At 40.5% G+C, this 16,429-nt stretch overlaps 1 protein-coding gene and 1 non-coding gene across 2 annotated transcripts; both read left to right on the top strand.

Moving 5' to 3' along the window:
- The first annotated feature begins 5,046 nt into the window (after nucleotides 1-5,046).
- Nucleotides 5,047-5,119, top strand: TRNAA-CGC (transfer RNA alanine (anticodon CGC)). Its single transcript has one exon. It is a non-coding gene; the product is annotated as a tRNA-Ala (tRNA).
- A 3,635-nt stretch (nucleotides 5,120-8,754) lies between these two features.
- LOC143886312 (uncharacterized) lies at nucleotides 8,755-9,912 on the top strand. The gene has a single exon (XM_077390254.1). It carries the CDS (start codon nucleotides 8,817-8,819, stop codon nucleotides 9,774-9,776), a length of 960 nt encoding a protein of 319 aa, XP_077246369.1. The 5' UTR covers nucleotides 8,755-8,816; the 3' UTR covers nucleotides 9,777-9,912.
- Nucleotides 9,913-16,429: the final 6,517 nt, after the last annotated feature.

Genomic DNA, 16,429 nt, shown 5'->3' with positions numbered 1-16,429 from the left:
GGTAGTTTTTTGCCGTAATTGTCAGTATCATGTCGGTACTTTTTGTATGTAGATTATGATTTTACCCTCAAATAATTTCTCATGTTAGATATCAGCAAAATGAGTTAATGGTAAGGGAATAATGCTGACAACACAAGCGGAAATAACGGCATATGACACAAATACCCTTACATGTGGGATGCAATTGGAATTATGGCAATGGGACACAAGCGGAAATAACGGCAAAGGGTGGAAGAACTTAACCCATCATTTTGCCTTTATATATAAAAATGGAAATAAAGAAAAGGGCGCTGATACCCCCCCCCCCCCCTTGTAGGCTATTCCCCCCCGACGGCTAGCTAACGTTAAACGTTAGGATGTCACTTTCCCACCATTTGACCGGTTTCTCTCTCTCTCTCTCTCCACACACACAACAGGAATAGTTGGTGGGCCCAACAGAAACCGTTGGTGGAATGGTGGGCCCATCTTTAAACAACATAGGCCCCGCCCATACCACCATAGGATAATCCAAACCGTCCATTTGATGGGCCCTAAACGTAAATAGGTTGCGTCCCAAAATATCATTTCCATAGGCTAATCCTAGCCCTCCGATTTAAATAGAAACTACATCTTATGCAACCTCTATAGATTGTAGGGTTGTGATCATCCTATGGAAATGATTTTTGGGGCACAACCTATTTACATTGTGGCCCATCAAATGAATGGTTTGGATCATTCTATGGAGTTGGTCGTAAAGTAACATTAAGGCCCGTCCACGACATAGGACGATCCAAGCCGTCCATGGTTTGGATAATCCTATGGAGTTGGTCGTGCAGTAACATTAAGGCCCAATCGTAGGCCCCACCGATTTTTTTCAAATTGAAGCGTACCGTCCACAACATAGGATGATCCAAGCTGTCCATGGTTTGGATCCTCCTATGGTGTGGTTCGTACAATAACATTAAGGCCCAATTTAGGCCCCACCCATATTTTTGAAAATGAAGTGTACCGTCCAGACCATAGGATGATCTGAGCCGTCCATTTGATGGGCCATAACGTAAATGGGTTGTGCCCCCAAAAGGGTTGGCCCATCAAATGAATGGTTTGGATCATCCTGTGGTCGTACAGTAACATTAAGGCCCGTCCACAACATAGGATGATCCAAGCCGTCCATGGTTTGGATAATCCTATGGAGTTAGTTGTACACTAACATTAAGGCCCAATCGTAGGCCCCACCGATATTTTTCAAATTGAAGCATACCGTCCACAACATAGGATGATCCAAGCCGTCCATGGTTTGGATCATCCTATGGTGTGGTTCGTACCAATTTAGGCCCCACCCATATTTTTGAAAATGAAGTGTACCGTCCAGACCATAGGATGATCCGAGCCGTCCATTTGATGGGCCACAATGTAAATAGGTTGTGCCCCAAAAATCATTTCCGTAGGATGATCACAACCCTACAATCTATAGAGGTTGCATAAGATGTAGTTTCTATTTAGATCGGAGGGCTAGGATCCGCCTATGGAAAAATATTTTGGGACATAACCTATTTACGTTTATGGCCCATCAAATGGACGGTTTGGATTATCCTACGGTGTGGTATGGGCGGGGCCTTCGTTGTTCAAAGATGGGCCCACCATTCCACCAATGGTTTCTGTTGGGGCCACCAACTGTTCCTGTTGTGTGTTGAGAGAGAGAGAGAGAGAGAGAGAGACCGGTCAAATGGTGGGAATACGTTAACCAGCCGTTTGGGGGGGGGGGGGGGGGGGGGGGGATATCAGCGCCCAAAGAAAAGGTAGGAAGAATTTAACCCTTGATTCACGCTTTATATATATAGTATAAGGATTATCAAATAAAAACAGTTCTTGGGATTCTCAGAAAATTCTAAACTACCAATTAGAAAAACGGTTTGACAGAGTAAGGACTAAGGAGTGATATAATTGAAACTAGGAGTGTGGATAGGTATTAGTTATTCCTTCTTTTTTTTGAATAAGGATGTTTAGCCTATTAATAGGATAACTTTATAGACAAATAATTGTGCAAATTAGAGTACGGGCGTGCACCAAACTCAATATTGGACTCGAAATCAAACTGATTATTAGACTCAAAATTGAGTTAATTGGACTCAAAATTGCATTCGTTTAGATTTTGTGAATCGATTCGCTTCAAAATCAAACGAATTTTAGAGTCCCATAACCAGTTTTGGACACAAAATATGTCCTCAAGTCAAAATACAAAACAAACGGGGCCTAACCTTATTTTTTTTAGATTTTGACAACCGATTGTGAGTCCAAAACCAAAACCGATTATAAGACTCGAAGTTAAACGTGATTTTGAGCCCAATAATCAGTTTTGGACTCACAATAGGCTCTCAAAATCTAAAACAAACAAGACCTTAAGAATCTCTGATCCTCAATATGATTTTAAGCTATGGGACTAACAAAGATTACATCAAATAAATGCATCTCATCTATCTAACCCAAATTCAAATGCTAAAATTATGATAATCTAGTCCCCTTTAATGTCTTTTTTTTGTAGGGATCTGGGGTTACACTAACCTTTCAGATTTATCGCATGAGATAAGAATTAGCTAGTGTATTACACTAACCTTTCAGATTTGAGAAACAAATCATCAATTTTCAACCGTTGAGCTACGGGCCCAGGCCCAACCCCTAGTGAGATCCACTTTGTAGGATGATCTAAATCGTTCATCTGTTGGGTCACAACGTAAATAGGCTGTACCACAAAAATAATCTCCATAAGTTGATTGTAACCGTTCAATCCGTAGAGGTTTCTAATAAGTACCTCAACAGATCAGACACTTACATTCATCTACGGGGATGATTGAGGGTATAGCCTATTTATCTTGTGGGATTGAACCCCCTACCTACGCCAAACATGTATGTATGAGTATGACTACTCTTTTTACACTACAAGGGGTGGCCTGGGGAAGAAAAAGAGGTGAGTATATCATTTCCCTTTTCCCAGTTCAGTATGGGGAACACCCATGGAGGGCTAAAGTGGACCAGGGTTTCCCTACTTTAATATTTTATTAGAAAATTGACATCTAGAACGTGACTTGCTTCTTATAAAAAGTTAAATTTCAAGTCAATTACATGGACTCTATCAAGGAGAGATGGTGCATTACCGTTTGCAAGCACGCAGACGGGGTGAAGTGCCGGGGTTTCAACAGTTTGGATTGCAGGAAAAACTTTTCTTGTGGAAATTTGTTTCCTTGGAATTTTTATGTTTCGTCAATTTAAAGGGAAGCAATATGGTCGTGGCTTATTTAGACGTAAATTATCACAACTTTAAGGTCCCACTAGATAAAAATCGAACAGGGATGGTTTAGGTTACAATTTTTTACATGTAATCAATCAACAGAAAAGCAAGACGTTCTTGAAATTTTTTATTTTCCAAACTTTTTCAGAAAATTCCTGCAAGAACGACTCTTAACACAGATAGATGACTGTCTCTTCCAAACTCCTTGTTATATGATGCATGTAGAGGCTTTCCAAATCCCAGTATAAACTTTTCCCATATTTGGAGAGAAGGAAATGCAGTAGCAGTCATTCTTTCTAAACAGGATTATTTTTGTAAGGGTGATAATATCCCCCCTAATTTTCTGTCCCCCTCCCTTGTAGAGGTCTTGTCATCGGACTCCTTGGGGTCCCTCTATGAAAGATTGTAATATGCTTTTTTTCTTAATATATCTCGTAGGGGTCCGCCTAACCCCAGATTGCCCGTCAAAAAAAAAGAAAAGATCCCTATATAAATTGTTGCTTTTTTAAATTTGAGGCTTAGAAAAGGGGTCCAACTCGGGTTGGGTTGGATTTGGTTGAGGCCAACCCTAACTAGGGGTGCCAATTGGGTCTGGTTCAACCCGGCCCGATTTTAGTTCGGGTCGGGTTAGCATTTCCTCAGGTTGGGTTGGGAAAAGCCAATCTGATTTACTTTCGGGTTGGGTTAGGATTGAGGCCTTGGCAACCCGACTCGACCTGAACCCGACCTCCGTCCTCTAATTTTACTTTGATTTCCTTTGGGTTATTGTTTTTTTCTGTTTGGCCCAAGGTGAACGCGACTCGACCCGACATTATTTCGGGTTAGATGGATTGGGTTAGGGTTGAGAAATTTAGAGGCGGGCTGGGTTGGGGTTGACCATCTTCAACCCGAGCCTCGGGTTGGGTTGGATTAGGGTTGAGGGAATGCTATCTCGGGTTTGCTTAGGGTTGGCCCTAACCCTATCTAAACCGACCAGAGTTGCACCCCTAACCCTGACCCAACCCAAGATAACATTCCCTCAACCGTAACCCGAATCTCGCTCTGAGGATTGTCCGTCCCACCTGTTTTTCCAAATCGGATTAGGTTGGGTTAGTATTAAACTAGGGCCAAATACAAAAATACAAAAAAATAACATAACCCTAAGAAATCACGATAAAATCACAGGATGGAGGATAGGTAAGGTTGTCAATTTTGGCTCGGGCTTGGAAGCTCGCTCGAGCTCGGCTCGAATCCTTAACGAGTCGAGCCAGCCCGAGCGGCCAGGCTCGGCTTGGCTCGTTAAGGCTCGTTAAGAATTTAATATATACACTAAAAGGGTTGTCCAGGGAGTGAAAGGGGGAGGCAAAATATGTCACTTCTTTTTTGGAACCCCATTTGTTACTTGGACCACCCCCCGTAGTGTAAAAAGAGTAGTCAAATTACACTAGATAGGGCTGTCTAGGGAAGATGAGGGATGTGAACTTAATATAACCCGAGCTTGGTAAGGCTCGCGAGCCTGGCCAAGCTCGGCTCGGCTTGGCTCGTTTACACCCCTAAGGACAGGTTGGGTTGCCCAAAGCCTTAACACTAACCCAACTCAAAATTAAAAACAAGTTGCCTTTTCCCAACCCTATCACAACCCAGCCCAAGCCAAAATCGGATTGAAACCGTTGGGTTCGGGTCAGTCTGACCCAAGTTGCACCCCTACTAAGACTTGTTCAACTGGGTGAAATTTGGTCGTATAATAATTTAACATAGTAATAATATTATTATGATGCCTTTACCTACTTCACCACAAAAGCGGGGGTGTAGCTCATATGGTAGAGCGCTCGCTTCGCATGCGAGAGGCACGGGGTTCGATTCCCCGCACCTCCAATTCTGTAGTTTTTTTTATCATTTTAATTTTGAACAAGGGCCTTGGCTTCCATTTATCCTTTTTATCGAGATATTTTCATTTCATCGCGATAAATTTCTTTCCAATAGTTATTACTGTATTACAGTTCCCAAATTGCTGTAAAGAGCCAATTAATAAAAGATGGAGTGCCACTAATGAAGCCATGGAGTGTGAATATCATCTTCATTTTTATATACCCTTGTTTTAGACAACTCACCCCCTTTACCTCTACTTATAGAGCCTTCTTTTGGATGGCCCAAAAATCAAACTAATCATCTTATCCTACTATACATGATATGTAGTTTTTGACATTGAAAAAGAGGGATTTACTAGTGTCCATCCAGGAGCCATTTCGCGATGGGTTGTTGTTGCATGTGAGCGCAGCCACCTCATAAATAAAGACAAAATCTGTTAAAAAGTAAACAGCCCATCTGTGAAATGCCTTCTGCGATGGATACTAGCAAATCCCTTTTCTCAAAGCACAACTATGGCAACATAAACACTGGAAATGATATTTTCACCCCCACGCCCTTTCAGTATTACCACTCCTAATTTGCATTTTCGAAAAAGGCTTTGTTTATTTCCACATAAAATGGGTGATATTGGTCCCACCATGTGTTAAAAATCGGACAAGCTCATCTTGTCTTTTATTATTTAAACAGCTGTGTTATTAGTAGGGTTGCAACTCGGGTCAGGTTTTTCAAAACCCTACCCTACTTGAGAAACTATCTCGGGTTGGGTGGGGTTGGGTTTTTTCTACATTCTCGATACATACACCATAATTTATGTTCCATTAGTTGAATTTATGGTGCATGATCTATACCAACCCAACGGTTGAACTTAGATAATCGGAACACATTGTGGGAAATAATTTTTTCCCAAAAGTGCTCCCAATATGATAAAAATCAACACTTTTACACTCATAGAGATGTGTATGTACATGCACAATGCCAACATTAAAGTGATGTTTTAGTCTTAAGAATCGCTAGGAAACGGGAATTATCATGGGAAACAATTTTTTCCCAAAAGTGCTCCTATATGATAAAAATCAACACTTTTACACTCATGGAGGTGTTTATGCACAATGCAAACATTAAAATGATGGTTTAGTCTTCAGTATTAAATCTATCTGCATTAAGAATAGCTAGGAACCAGGAATTATTGCTGTTGCATGGGTAGTTAATTCAAATGATCATCCTTGATAGAAGTGAAAGGCACAAAAATTGGTATATTGCAACTCAGGTTGAGCGGGTTGGTTTTTCTAGAACCCTACCCTACCCTACCCTAGAAGAAATCTAGGGTTGAGACGGGATGTTGCGGGTTGGTTTTCAAGTTGCAACCCTAGTGATTAGTTATTACAACTCCCAAAAAGCTCATAAAAGCCCATTAAAACGGAAAAAAGACAAGCTGAGATTATGAAATTATTAAAACATAGTCGTAGCCCAAACATTTTATTTAAGTGAAAAATGGGCATAAAAGTACTAAATTTCCATCTGCCTGTCATTTCTAGGAAAAAAGCCATCTTAGGAAGCAACATAGAAAACGATTGGAAATGCTGGGAAAGAGGAAAATACCATTTCTAATATTTTATATATATTATGGGAAATAATATTTCCACACACCATTAAATTCGAAATGATACAATTGTCCAAGAAAGTCTCTAGCTTAGTCAAATTCAAGCATCCAAATGCTCCGATTAAGCAACCAAGTGATGGGCGCTCCAGATTCATTAAGGTTCCCAAGCAACAAGGGGCTCACGATGGAAATATTATTTCCCATAATTGGCAAATCTAGCGATAGAGAAGAGGCAAAAATCTATTTATCTTTAAATACGCGCACCCCCCAGACCTAAGACTCCCTATTAACGCATCATGTAAGTTGAAGTTTGCTTATCTCTGTTTGTTTGTTTGTTTGTTTTTTTTTTTTTTTGGGTAGGTAAGCTGGGATCGAACCTGCGACCTCAAGGTTGCGAAACAAATCCTCAACCATTCGCTTGTTGTCTAGCCCTAAATGGAATGGCTCTCTTAGTTACACTGCACCCCGAGCTGAGTCTCCACATCCGCTTTTCTCTGCTCGTTCCCAGAGAATAAGCTAATCCCAAGTATGCAAATCGCTTCTCCTTGCTTTAGCATTGCTTTATAAAAGCCCAACTAGTCTTATTTTTATGCCATTATTGAATGCAGGGTTTCAGCTCAAACACTAAGAATTACCATCTCCATCTCAAAGAATCCCATAGATATCCTTAAAAAGTTCTTGATGAAAAAACATCGGAACCAATGAGGTTTAAGGCTAGGATCATTGGGCTCCTATAACGAATGATTCAGATCATGCAAAAAGACCACGTGTACAGGTGTACGGCGGAGATCAATGAGAACCAAGTACCAATTGAGCTAATCTACCTTTTGGTAGTCCATTGGAGCACCGAAAGGCTTGTTTTCTTACTCCATTGTTTTCAATTTGCCATAATCTCCACATTCGATCAATTCATCACCAGAAAAGACCAGCATTAAATTTGTTGCATTGTGTGCGTCCCTAAATACTAAATATAAGAATAGTTTGAAAAAAAAATGCATGACTTATTTTTACTAAAATACCCCTAAAATAATACTTAAAGTTGTAAAAATGTGCATGGGATGATATTTTTGTAAAATAGCATAGTAAATTCGAATTTAGGATTGTCCCGCAGGCTTTTGTTAGTTGTCTGGATCTGATCGAAAAAATTTCGAATCCTATGGTAAGGATCCTAATAATGTGTCTAGATCCTATCTGCTTAAGTTCGGATTTGGATGGTCCATCGAACCGTCTGGGTCTATTGACACCCTGAATCACTAGGGGGGCTCAACAGATTCACTTCGGATCGGATCCGCCAATGTCTTAATCACAATCCGTTCAAATTTCTTACTGGTCGGATCGGATTTGGAGTGTTCTTTAGATCCTACTTCCTACGCCTTGATCACGATCCATTTCAAATCAGACTTTTGATCTGAGAGTATCCTAGTAGGTCCCACTTACATTTTAAGTAAATATTGTCAAAAGAGGGCAAATGCAAACGTGACCATCAGTGGCGGGCAACGCAGTAGGCTAGAGAGTTAGGATCAATGGTTAGAGAAGAGAAGAGAGTGACTCAAGACTTGTCAAGACTTGAGCGAGATAAATGTATCCGATCCGTAATAATTCCGGACCCATGATAATGTCCCAAAAATGTGTCCATGGATCTGAGTAAGGTATCTAGATCCCATCCATTTAAGTTTGGATTCGGATGGTCCATCAGACTGTCTAGGTACATTGACACCCTTATTGGTCACAAAATGTAGAAACCAATATCCAAGAACGTTTCTATTTTGAATGCCAAATTGCTGCTCAGTTCTATGACCCGTCTATTTTCATGATCGGATTTGGATAGTCCGATAAGTTTAATCTAATGGTAATATCATCTCCCTGACGGGGCCCACAAAATGAAGGGTTCCTAATCCTAAGTCCTAACACACTTCCAAAACACCCCAGAAAAAAACACGAAAACAAAAGACAAAAAATCCAAGTTATCGCGAAAAATTCAACATCCATTGCGTATTTAAAGAAAACCAACACCCCCTCTTTTCCTTCTCCCACCCCCCATTTCCCACTACCAACCTCTCTCTCTCTCTCTCTCCCAACACAAATGCCAGAACCACCACCACCATGTCCGAACCTCCAAACACTTCTTCCTCCGACATAGTCCTCCACCACCATCAACCACCACCTTTCTCCGGCCAACCCTCAACCTCCGATCCCACCCCATCCTCCTCTCTTACTCGTGAATACCACAAAGGAAATTGGACCCTACACGAGACCCTCATCCTAATCACAGCCAAAAAACTCAACGATGAACGTCGATCCAAAGGGCCCACCCCTATAGGACCCACCACCACTGAACCCACCAAACCTTCATCTAACAAAACCTTGGAACTCCGTTGGAAATGGGTCGAGAACTATTGTTGGAACAACAATTGCCTTCGTAGCCAAAACCAATGCAATGACAAGTGGGACAATCTCCTCCGTGATTACAAAAAAATCCGCGATTATGAATCCAGATCCAACGGTCAGGATCGACCCTCCTATTGGCAGTTAGAAAAACACCAACGTAAAGACCTCCATCTCCCTTCCAATCTCCTCTTCGAAGTCTTTCAAGCTCTACACGATGTAGTCAATAAAAAACAACCCCAAATGCTACCCTCACTCGCCTTACCATTAACAACATCATTACAAAAAACACCGATTGCTAATATCACTCGCTCCTCACTTCCTCCTCCTCCACCTTCTCTTCCTACTATAGACCCGTCCGAGACGGAAGGGAGCGGGTCTGGATCCGACTCGGGGTCGAAACGGAGGAAGGTTCGGACCCTGGGCTCGAGCATTGTGCGGGCCGCGTCTGTGTTGGGTCGGACCCTTGAAGCGTGTGAGGAGAAAAATGAGAAGCGGCACCGTGACGTGGTGGAATTGGAGGAGAGGAAGATCCGGATTGAAGAGGATCGGACGGAGCACAATCGGCAAGGGATCGCTGAACTCGTCACGGCCGTTAATAATCTTTCTAATGCTGTTCATGCACTCGTTTCGGACAGACACGATACTAGAGTTTCGGACCGACACGATACGAGATGACAAACCCACGTCCGATACGCGGAAACATTGGCCGAAACTGGCCTTTTTTATCCAAATTCATGTGAATTCCGGTGTAACTGCAATTGGGTTTTTATTTTCTTTATTAATTAATGATTATTATTGCTATTTTTATTCACTGCTTGATTCAGTCTATATTTCTCTCTCTTTCTTTCTCAATCTTTTTTTTTTTTTTAATTCTTGACATTTTTATTGCTTTTGTTTGTTATCATGCAATCTGCAGAGCTCTTTTTGAGTCTCTTTTTTCTAGCTAGTGATATTGGCACAACCATGTTTTAATAATTGTACAAACTTAGCTTGCCTTTTCTTTTTAAATTGGCTTGTGAGAGTTTTTTGGGAGCTGTAATAATAACCTTAACAGCTCTTTAAATAACAAAAGACAAGGTAAGTTAGTAGATTTATCAAAACATGGATGTGCTGAAATCCTTTCCCCTGATTTTTTAAGTTAATGGGCGCACTTTTGCATGATGAAGTTCTAGAAGATCAACGGTCTTGATTTCACATACATCCATAAGACATACCCGTATCCTTCATTTGGTCCGTCCAATAAGGAGATATAGAAAATCAAAATCATAGTATAATCCCAATTATGCAATTGATTAGTTATAGAAAGAGCAATTAAGAAAAAAATGTGCAAATTCAAGATCAAATAGCTAACAATGTTGGAAAATTTCATCATCAAGTTGGGGACCCGGCCCCGAGATGAAGGGTAGAATATCATGCTGAGATCGTTTGAGTGGGCCCAAGTCAAGATTATATCGTACCATTTCACCTACATAATTGAATTTAGGAAATGCTATCCACACAACCATATTTTGATATTTTTGCTAACCCATCTTGTCTTTTAGTATTTATAGAGCTGTAAAACGGTTATTACATTTCTTAAAGGGCTGTCACGAGCCGATTAACAAAGAGAGATGCACGGTGTAAATGATTAAAATCACGAGCTGAAAGAAACCAAGCAGGTTTCCTTTCTAGACCTCTTCTCTTTAAGGGTGGCTTCAAAGCTGACATCTATGACACTGTAGTCAAATCTTTTTGACTGATACATTTGCAATATCATTCAATAGAAGAGAAGTGCTAAATCTGGCCCCTTTTTTTCCCAGTCCACCCCCATCTGGTCTATTTATCACAACTCTTTTTACACTAAGGGATGGCCCAGGGAAGAGAAATGGAGCGAATATAGCATTGTTCCTAATCTGGTCCTGCTTCTGAACATCCCATTTTATTTTATACACGTGAAATGATTAGCCTCTGTGTACAGACTACAGATAATCAATACTCTTTCGGGACCTGGTAAAGAGCCTTTAGCAGTTAACTAGGAAAGTGTCAATGAAGAGAAGAGTGCCATTATTAAAATAAGGGAGTGCTCAATCCTTTTGGAATACGTGTCATTGATGTGGGTCCATCACGCTGGGCATGACTGAATCTACGGTCACAATCGCATGTGAGACCTACCCCACCCGAGATTGATTGTTAGAATCAAATCTAAATTCTGTTATGATTTATCGTCTCTCTAACGTGCATGTAATATTCTGTATGTCCTCATGAACTCTCTCATGCACTGCCCATAAACAATTGAAGGAAGAATTTTCATGTGGGCCCTACAAGTATGGTGCAATAACACACCCTGCCATCTTCTATCATGTAAAAAGATACTTTATCATGAAGTGACCACTCAAATTGGTGTCACTCTAATTTGAAAGGTGGGACCACCATGGATGTTTGTATTATCTTGAGAAATCCATCAAAAAATCCTAACCGTTGGATTCGGTTGGAAGCACGGTGGATCACCAGTTCGGGTGGGGCCGCTGGATATGGAAAAGTTGTGTGGATAGTTATAAGATGCCGATCTTCATCTCCATTGATTGGATAGGAAGGTACAACTGAGAATCTGACCTGACATAGGTTTCGGTCAAACTTAAAAAGGCTAATGATGTTGGCACTACCTTGTTGTAAGAATTGCACAAACTCAGCCTGTCTTTTCTGTCTTTTCTTTCTTAAACAGATGTCAATGGTTATTAAAGTTCCAAAAGAGCTCTCAGAAGCCGATTAAAAAGGTAAAGACTAGATCAGTTTGTGCAATTAATAAAGGGAAATGTTATCAACACTACTGTATTTTGATGAGGGCACTCCTCACTTTATTAAAAGTACATTATGGCCTGCACCATAGGATGATCCAAACCGTCCATTAGATGAGCCACAGGTTAAATAGGTTGTGCCCAAAAAATCATCTCCATAGGTTGATCCTAACCCTCCGATCTATAGGGGGTTAGGATCAACCCTCTAACATTCAAATCGGAGGGGGGGTTAGGATCAACCTATGGAAATGATTTTTGGGGCACAACCTATATAGGCTGTGGCTCATCTAATGGATGGTTTGGATCATCCTATGATGGGGGCCATACCGCACTTTTAATTAAGTGAGGAGTGCCCTCATCAAAATACAGTAGTGCTGATAACATTTCCCTTAATAAAACATGGTAGTGCACTAGTGCTAATATCAATAGCCCTAAAATGACCAGAATGCCATTCCATCCTAACCAGCCAAATTTCACAAGATCGGATTCCCGATTCCCACAATGCTACTAACAATCTTGAAATTGGATGATTGACTGAAATAGCCTTCTTGTTGTTGAGACTCTTTGGAATGAGCCCACCCAAATGATGCTGGCATAATCTGGCCGTCCACTGGTCCACGAAATGCCTTCTGCGGTGATCCCTAGCCAATCCCTTAAAAAAAAGGTATTCTTATCATGGAAAATGGTTATTAATGTGATTTTGTAAGCGTGACACCGACACAAGGGTGTTCAACTCGTCCACTAGAGCCATTATATGGACGGTCTAGATCATCTGAGAGAATCATTGTTAGAACAATTGAACAATCAACGTTGATCTTGCTATAATTTTCTATCATACCATGAGAATTTTACATATTGAATGTTGATCACAGCTAGGGGTGGCAACAGTTCGGTTTGGTATGACCCCCAAATTGCACCAAACCGAAATTTGAATCGGTTCGGTCCGAACCGAAACCAAACTGAAATTTGAATTTTTGGTTCGGTTTCCGTTCGGTTCAGCCCATTTCGCCACCCCTTACTCATAATCATTGGAATTTGGGGGCAACAGTTCGGTTTCGGTTCAGTTTGAAATTTGAATCGGTTACCGAAACCAAACCGAAATATGAATCGGTTTGGTTTTACCAAACCAAAACCGAATTTTCGGTTCGGTTTCGTTTCGCTATCGGTTGGATTGCCTCCCCTAATCACAGCTCTTTTATTCTTGCCAAGCCAACAACTAGCAAGATCTCTAGAAAATCCAATTGACGGGTTCAACCAAATGAATGGCTCGGATCATGACAATTTTATATGCAGGTAGGCCCCACTGGATGAGGGGGTAGGATCATGTTGTACATGATTGAGTCTAGTCATGTTTTTGGTAAATTTGAAGAGAAGAGGCATAATTTAGTAAATTGAAGTGGGTTGTGTAAATTTACTGTCCCTTTGACCAAGACTGTCAGTAGTGTCAGGGACACACAAAACCTCGATTCTGCTGCCCCTTTCCTACCCCACAAAACCCTAACCCTAGTTAGTAGTTACCCACTTCCTAACCCACGATAAATCCAATTTCTCGAAGCCTTATCGACAATCTCGTCATCTCGAATTAGTTTTCCTAATCACTATTTCACGGGAGAATTTTCATGATAGTATATCAGTGTAGGGCCCACACATTTTGATGATCTGAGCCGTTCATTTCCTGGCCCGTGCCTCACAGATCTTCTCCATAACCATAACCCTCTGATACATGTAGTAAAATGAGCGGTTCAGAAAGTTAAAAAAAAGACTAATCTCAGCGAAGGGTTAGGATCATCCTAGGGAAAGATTTTGTGGGGCCTATTGTATGTTTTGAGTCATTATATTTCGGTAGAAATACGAGCCAAATGTACCAACTTGAATCTCTATTTCTTAGATGGAAGCTGATTGTACATCATCTGGATCGTCCATTGCGGGACCCAAATTAGTTACGAAGATGATCTGAACTATTCATAGTGGCCCCACTTGTATTGGAAATTTTATGTCTATAATGTATCTATGGGATTTAGATAGATAGAGCTCCCACCATAGTCTGAACAAGACAAATTCAAAAACATCATCAATAATTCATTAGATACAGCCCGGCTGAACCCGCCTAGAACATCAAGCGAACCGCGCTCATTTCGGTTCAAGCCAAAAAGTAGGTCTTGGTTTCCCAAAGCTGTGAGATAAAATTGGGCATGGGTTGTTAATACCGCACTAGCTATTAACTTGTTTGGGGTACCCTTCGTTAGGAAGCGAAAGGCCCCCTCTGTTGTATAGCAACTTGTTAAGAGTAGGTTTCGGCTTGCCCTAAAACTAGTAAGGGTGCTAGCGCACTCATTCCGTTGCTTGTTTTGTGAATGAAGTGAATTTAAGAAAAACAAAAGAGATTTGTTATTACTATATTTATTGTGTGTGTTTTCTTTCAAAATCTTGCTCCGCATGCAAGTCTTTGGATCCCACTACATCAGGACCCTTTCGACATTGCACAAAAGCCATGATTTTATGTTCAGCTTTTTTGGAGCTGCTCCAAGCTTACACTATGGTGGAGGAGGTGCCGTGAGGATCTAGGAGTGTGAATGCATCTTGTTCGGTCAAAATAGCATTCAAATTTGCCCCAACATCAAGTCCCATGTGGGTGGGACAATAAAAGTACCACCCTTGATTTTTTATCCAACAGTAGCCTCTTAAGAAGTGAGCTGCTGTCGGATCAAACATAAGGGTAGTAAAAACTTTCTCATATTTACATAGGAAGGTCTCGATAATGTTTAGTCAGTTCTAAGGAAAAAACAAAGGAAAGAACAATAAGCAGAGAAAATTGTACAAAGGGCAATAATATTGCCCCCTTGAATGTTTTCCGTGGGAATGGTTCACTACTTGAGGTTAAATTCACCTCTTGAGCGTTTTTCTTACCTTTGAAAGTTAACGGATAATGTTATAGGGGGATTTCATCTGTCAAGGGGGATATCATTTCCCAAGCAAGGTTAACTTTTCCTCGTAGTCTAGATACTTTGTTGCCCTCGGGATTGCTTGCACCAAGCAGAAAGAAAGGGCGTGTTTCCGCTTCCTTCAGTTCAGAACATGGACAGAAAGACCAGAGCAACTGCAATATTTACAACAATGAATGTTAAAACCTGATGCTTAGAAAGAACATCAATTTGAAATGACGTGGGCTTAATAACTAGCAGATTAGATGACTAAAGATAAATAAATTTAAGCAGAAATCATCAAGTTTGATGTGTCAACGATACCAAAATTTTCCATCTGATTAGTCTAAAGTTGTCGGGCGTGGGGCCAACCACTTGATATAATAGTGGGTTAGCTAATGCCCCACAAGCTATGTTACATGGATTCTTTTGAATCAGTGAAGTACCCGTGTCGGATTTCAGTACTTTTGGCTTCATTGGGTTACTTCTAGATCTCTTTAATCTATTTTCTAAATACTGCAACAAATTTACAATTATCATATGTTTTGAATTTTATCTATCTTTTTTTTCCGGGGTAGGTTAGCAGGGATTGAACCTCTGACCTCATGGTTGAGGAACAAAGTCTTTACCATTGATATAGAGGCTCAACCTCGATTTTTTGTTTATATTAGGTTCTTGTTTATAATAATATAAAGGGATTTGCTAGCGTCCATCGCAGAAGGTATTTCGTGGATGGGCTGTTGCATGTGAGAGCAGCCACATATGCTCAGATTTTGTCTTATTCATTTAATTCATCTGAGGTGGCTGCTCCCTCATGCAACAGATGCTCCGCGAAATACCTTATGCAATAGATGCTCCGCTAAATACCTTCTGCGATGGACGCTAGCAAATCCCTATAGACATTATATTTACTTAAACTACCAAAATTCCTAATATATAATCGTATTATTATGTTAAAGAATTAAAATTTGTCGAATCCAAGAATCTTTTTTTTTACGTTAGCCGACAATCGTATCCACTCATGCAACATAGCCCACAAGCCCGCAGATGAGGATTATCGGATCAAAAAGATTATGAGGTTTTGATCTCGTGACTGAAATCCAATGCAATTGATTCACACTAGATAATTTCCCTAAACAACAGTGTTATCGATAAGAACGAAATTAAGTAGAATTTTTAGCTGTAGTGGATCTGTACGGAGGAAATTACTCTGAGCCTCCAACTCTACAAACAAGGCTTCACCATGGGAAGAGATGGATAAACTGGCGTTTTAATTGCACAAATTTCTGCCATCACCTAGAATTTAGGTTCCTCATTACTAGTAGCAGTGGAGATTACAAGGTCTTTCAAGCTCCCATTAACTGCCAATGCCAGCAGAAAATCCCCGTCCTCTCCAGAAGCTTCATCTGCAACTAAACAGCACAAAAAAAAAACTGTTAAAGACAGAAATCTAAACCATAGTATTAATACGCCATTCATATTAGCACTGCCATATTTTGATAATTGCACTAACTCATTTTGTTTTTTAATTATTTAAATAGCTGTCAAAAGGTTAATGCAGTTCCCCAAAAGCCGTCAGAAGTAAAAAAATATAAGACGAGCTGAGTTAGTACAATTATTAAAACACGGTGGT

Source organism: Tasmannia lanceolata, unplaced genomic scaffold (genome assembly GCF_043159265.1).
Source record: "Tasmannia lanceolata isolate RefF3 unplaced genomic scaffold, GAP_Taslan_0.1 ptg000011l, whole genome shotgun sequence".
NCBI lineage: Eukaryota > Viridiplantae > Streptophyta > Magnoliopsida > Canellales > Winteraceae > Tasmannia > Tasmannia lanceolata.
This window is presented reverse-complemented; position numbering and strand designations above follow the sequence as displayed.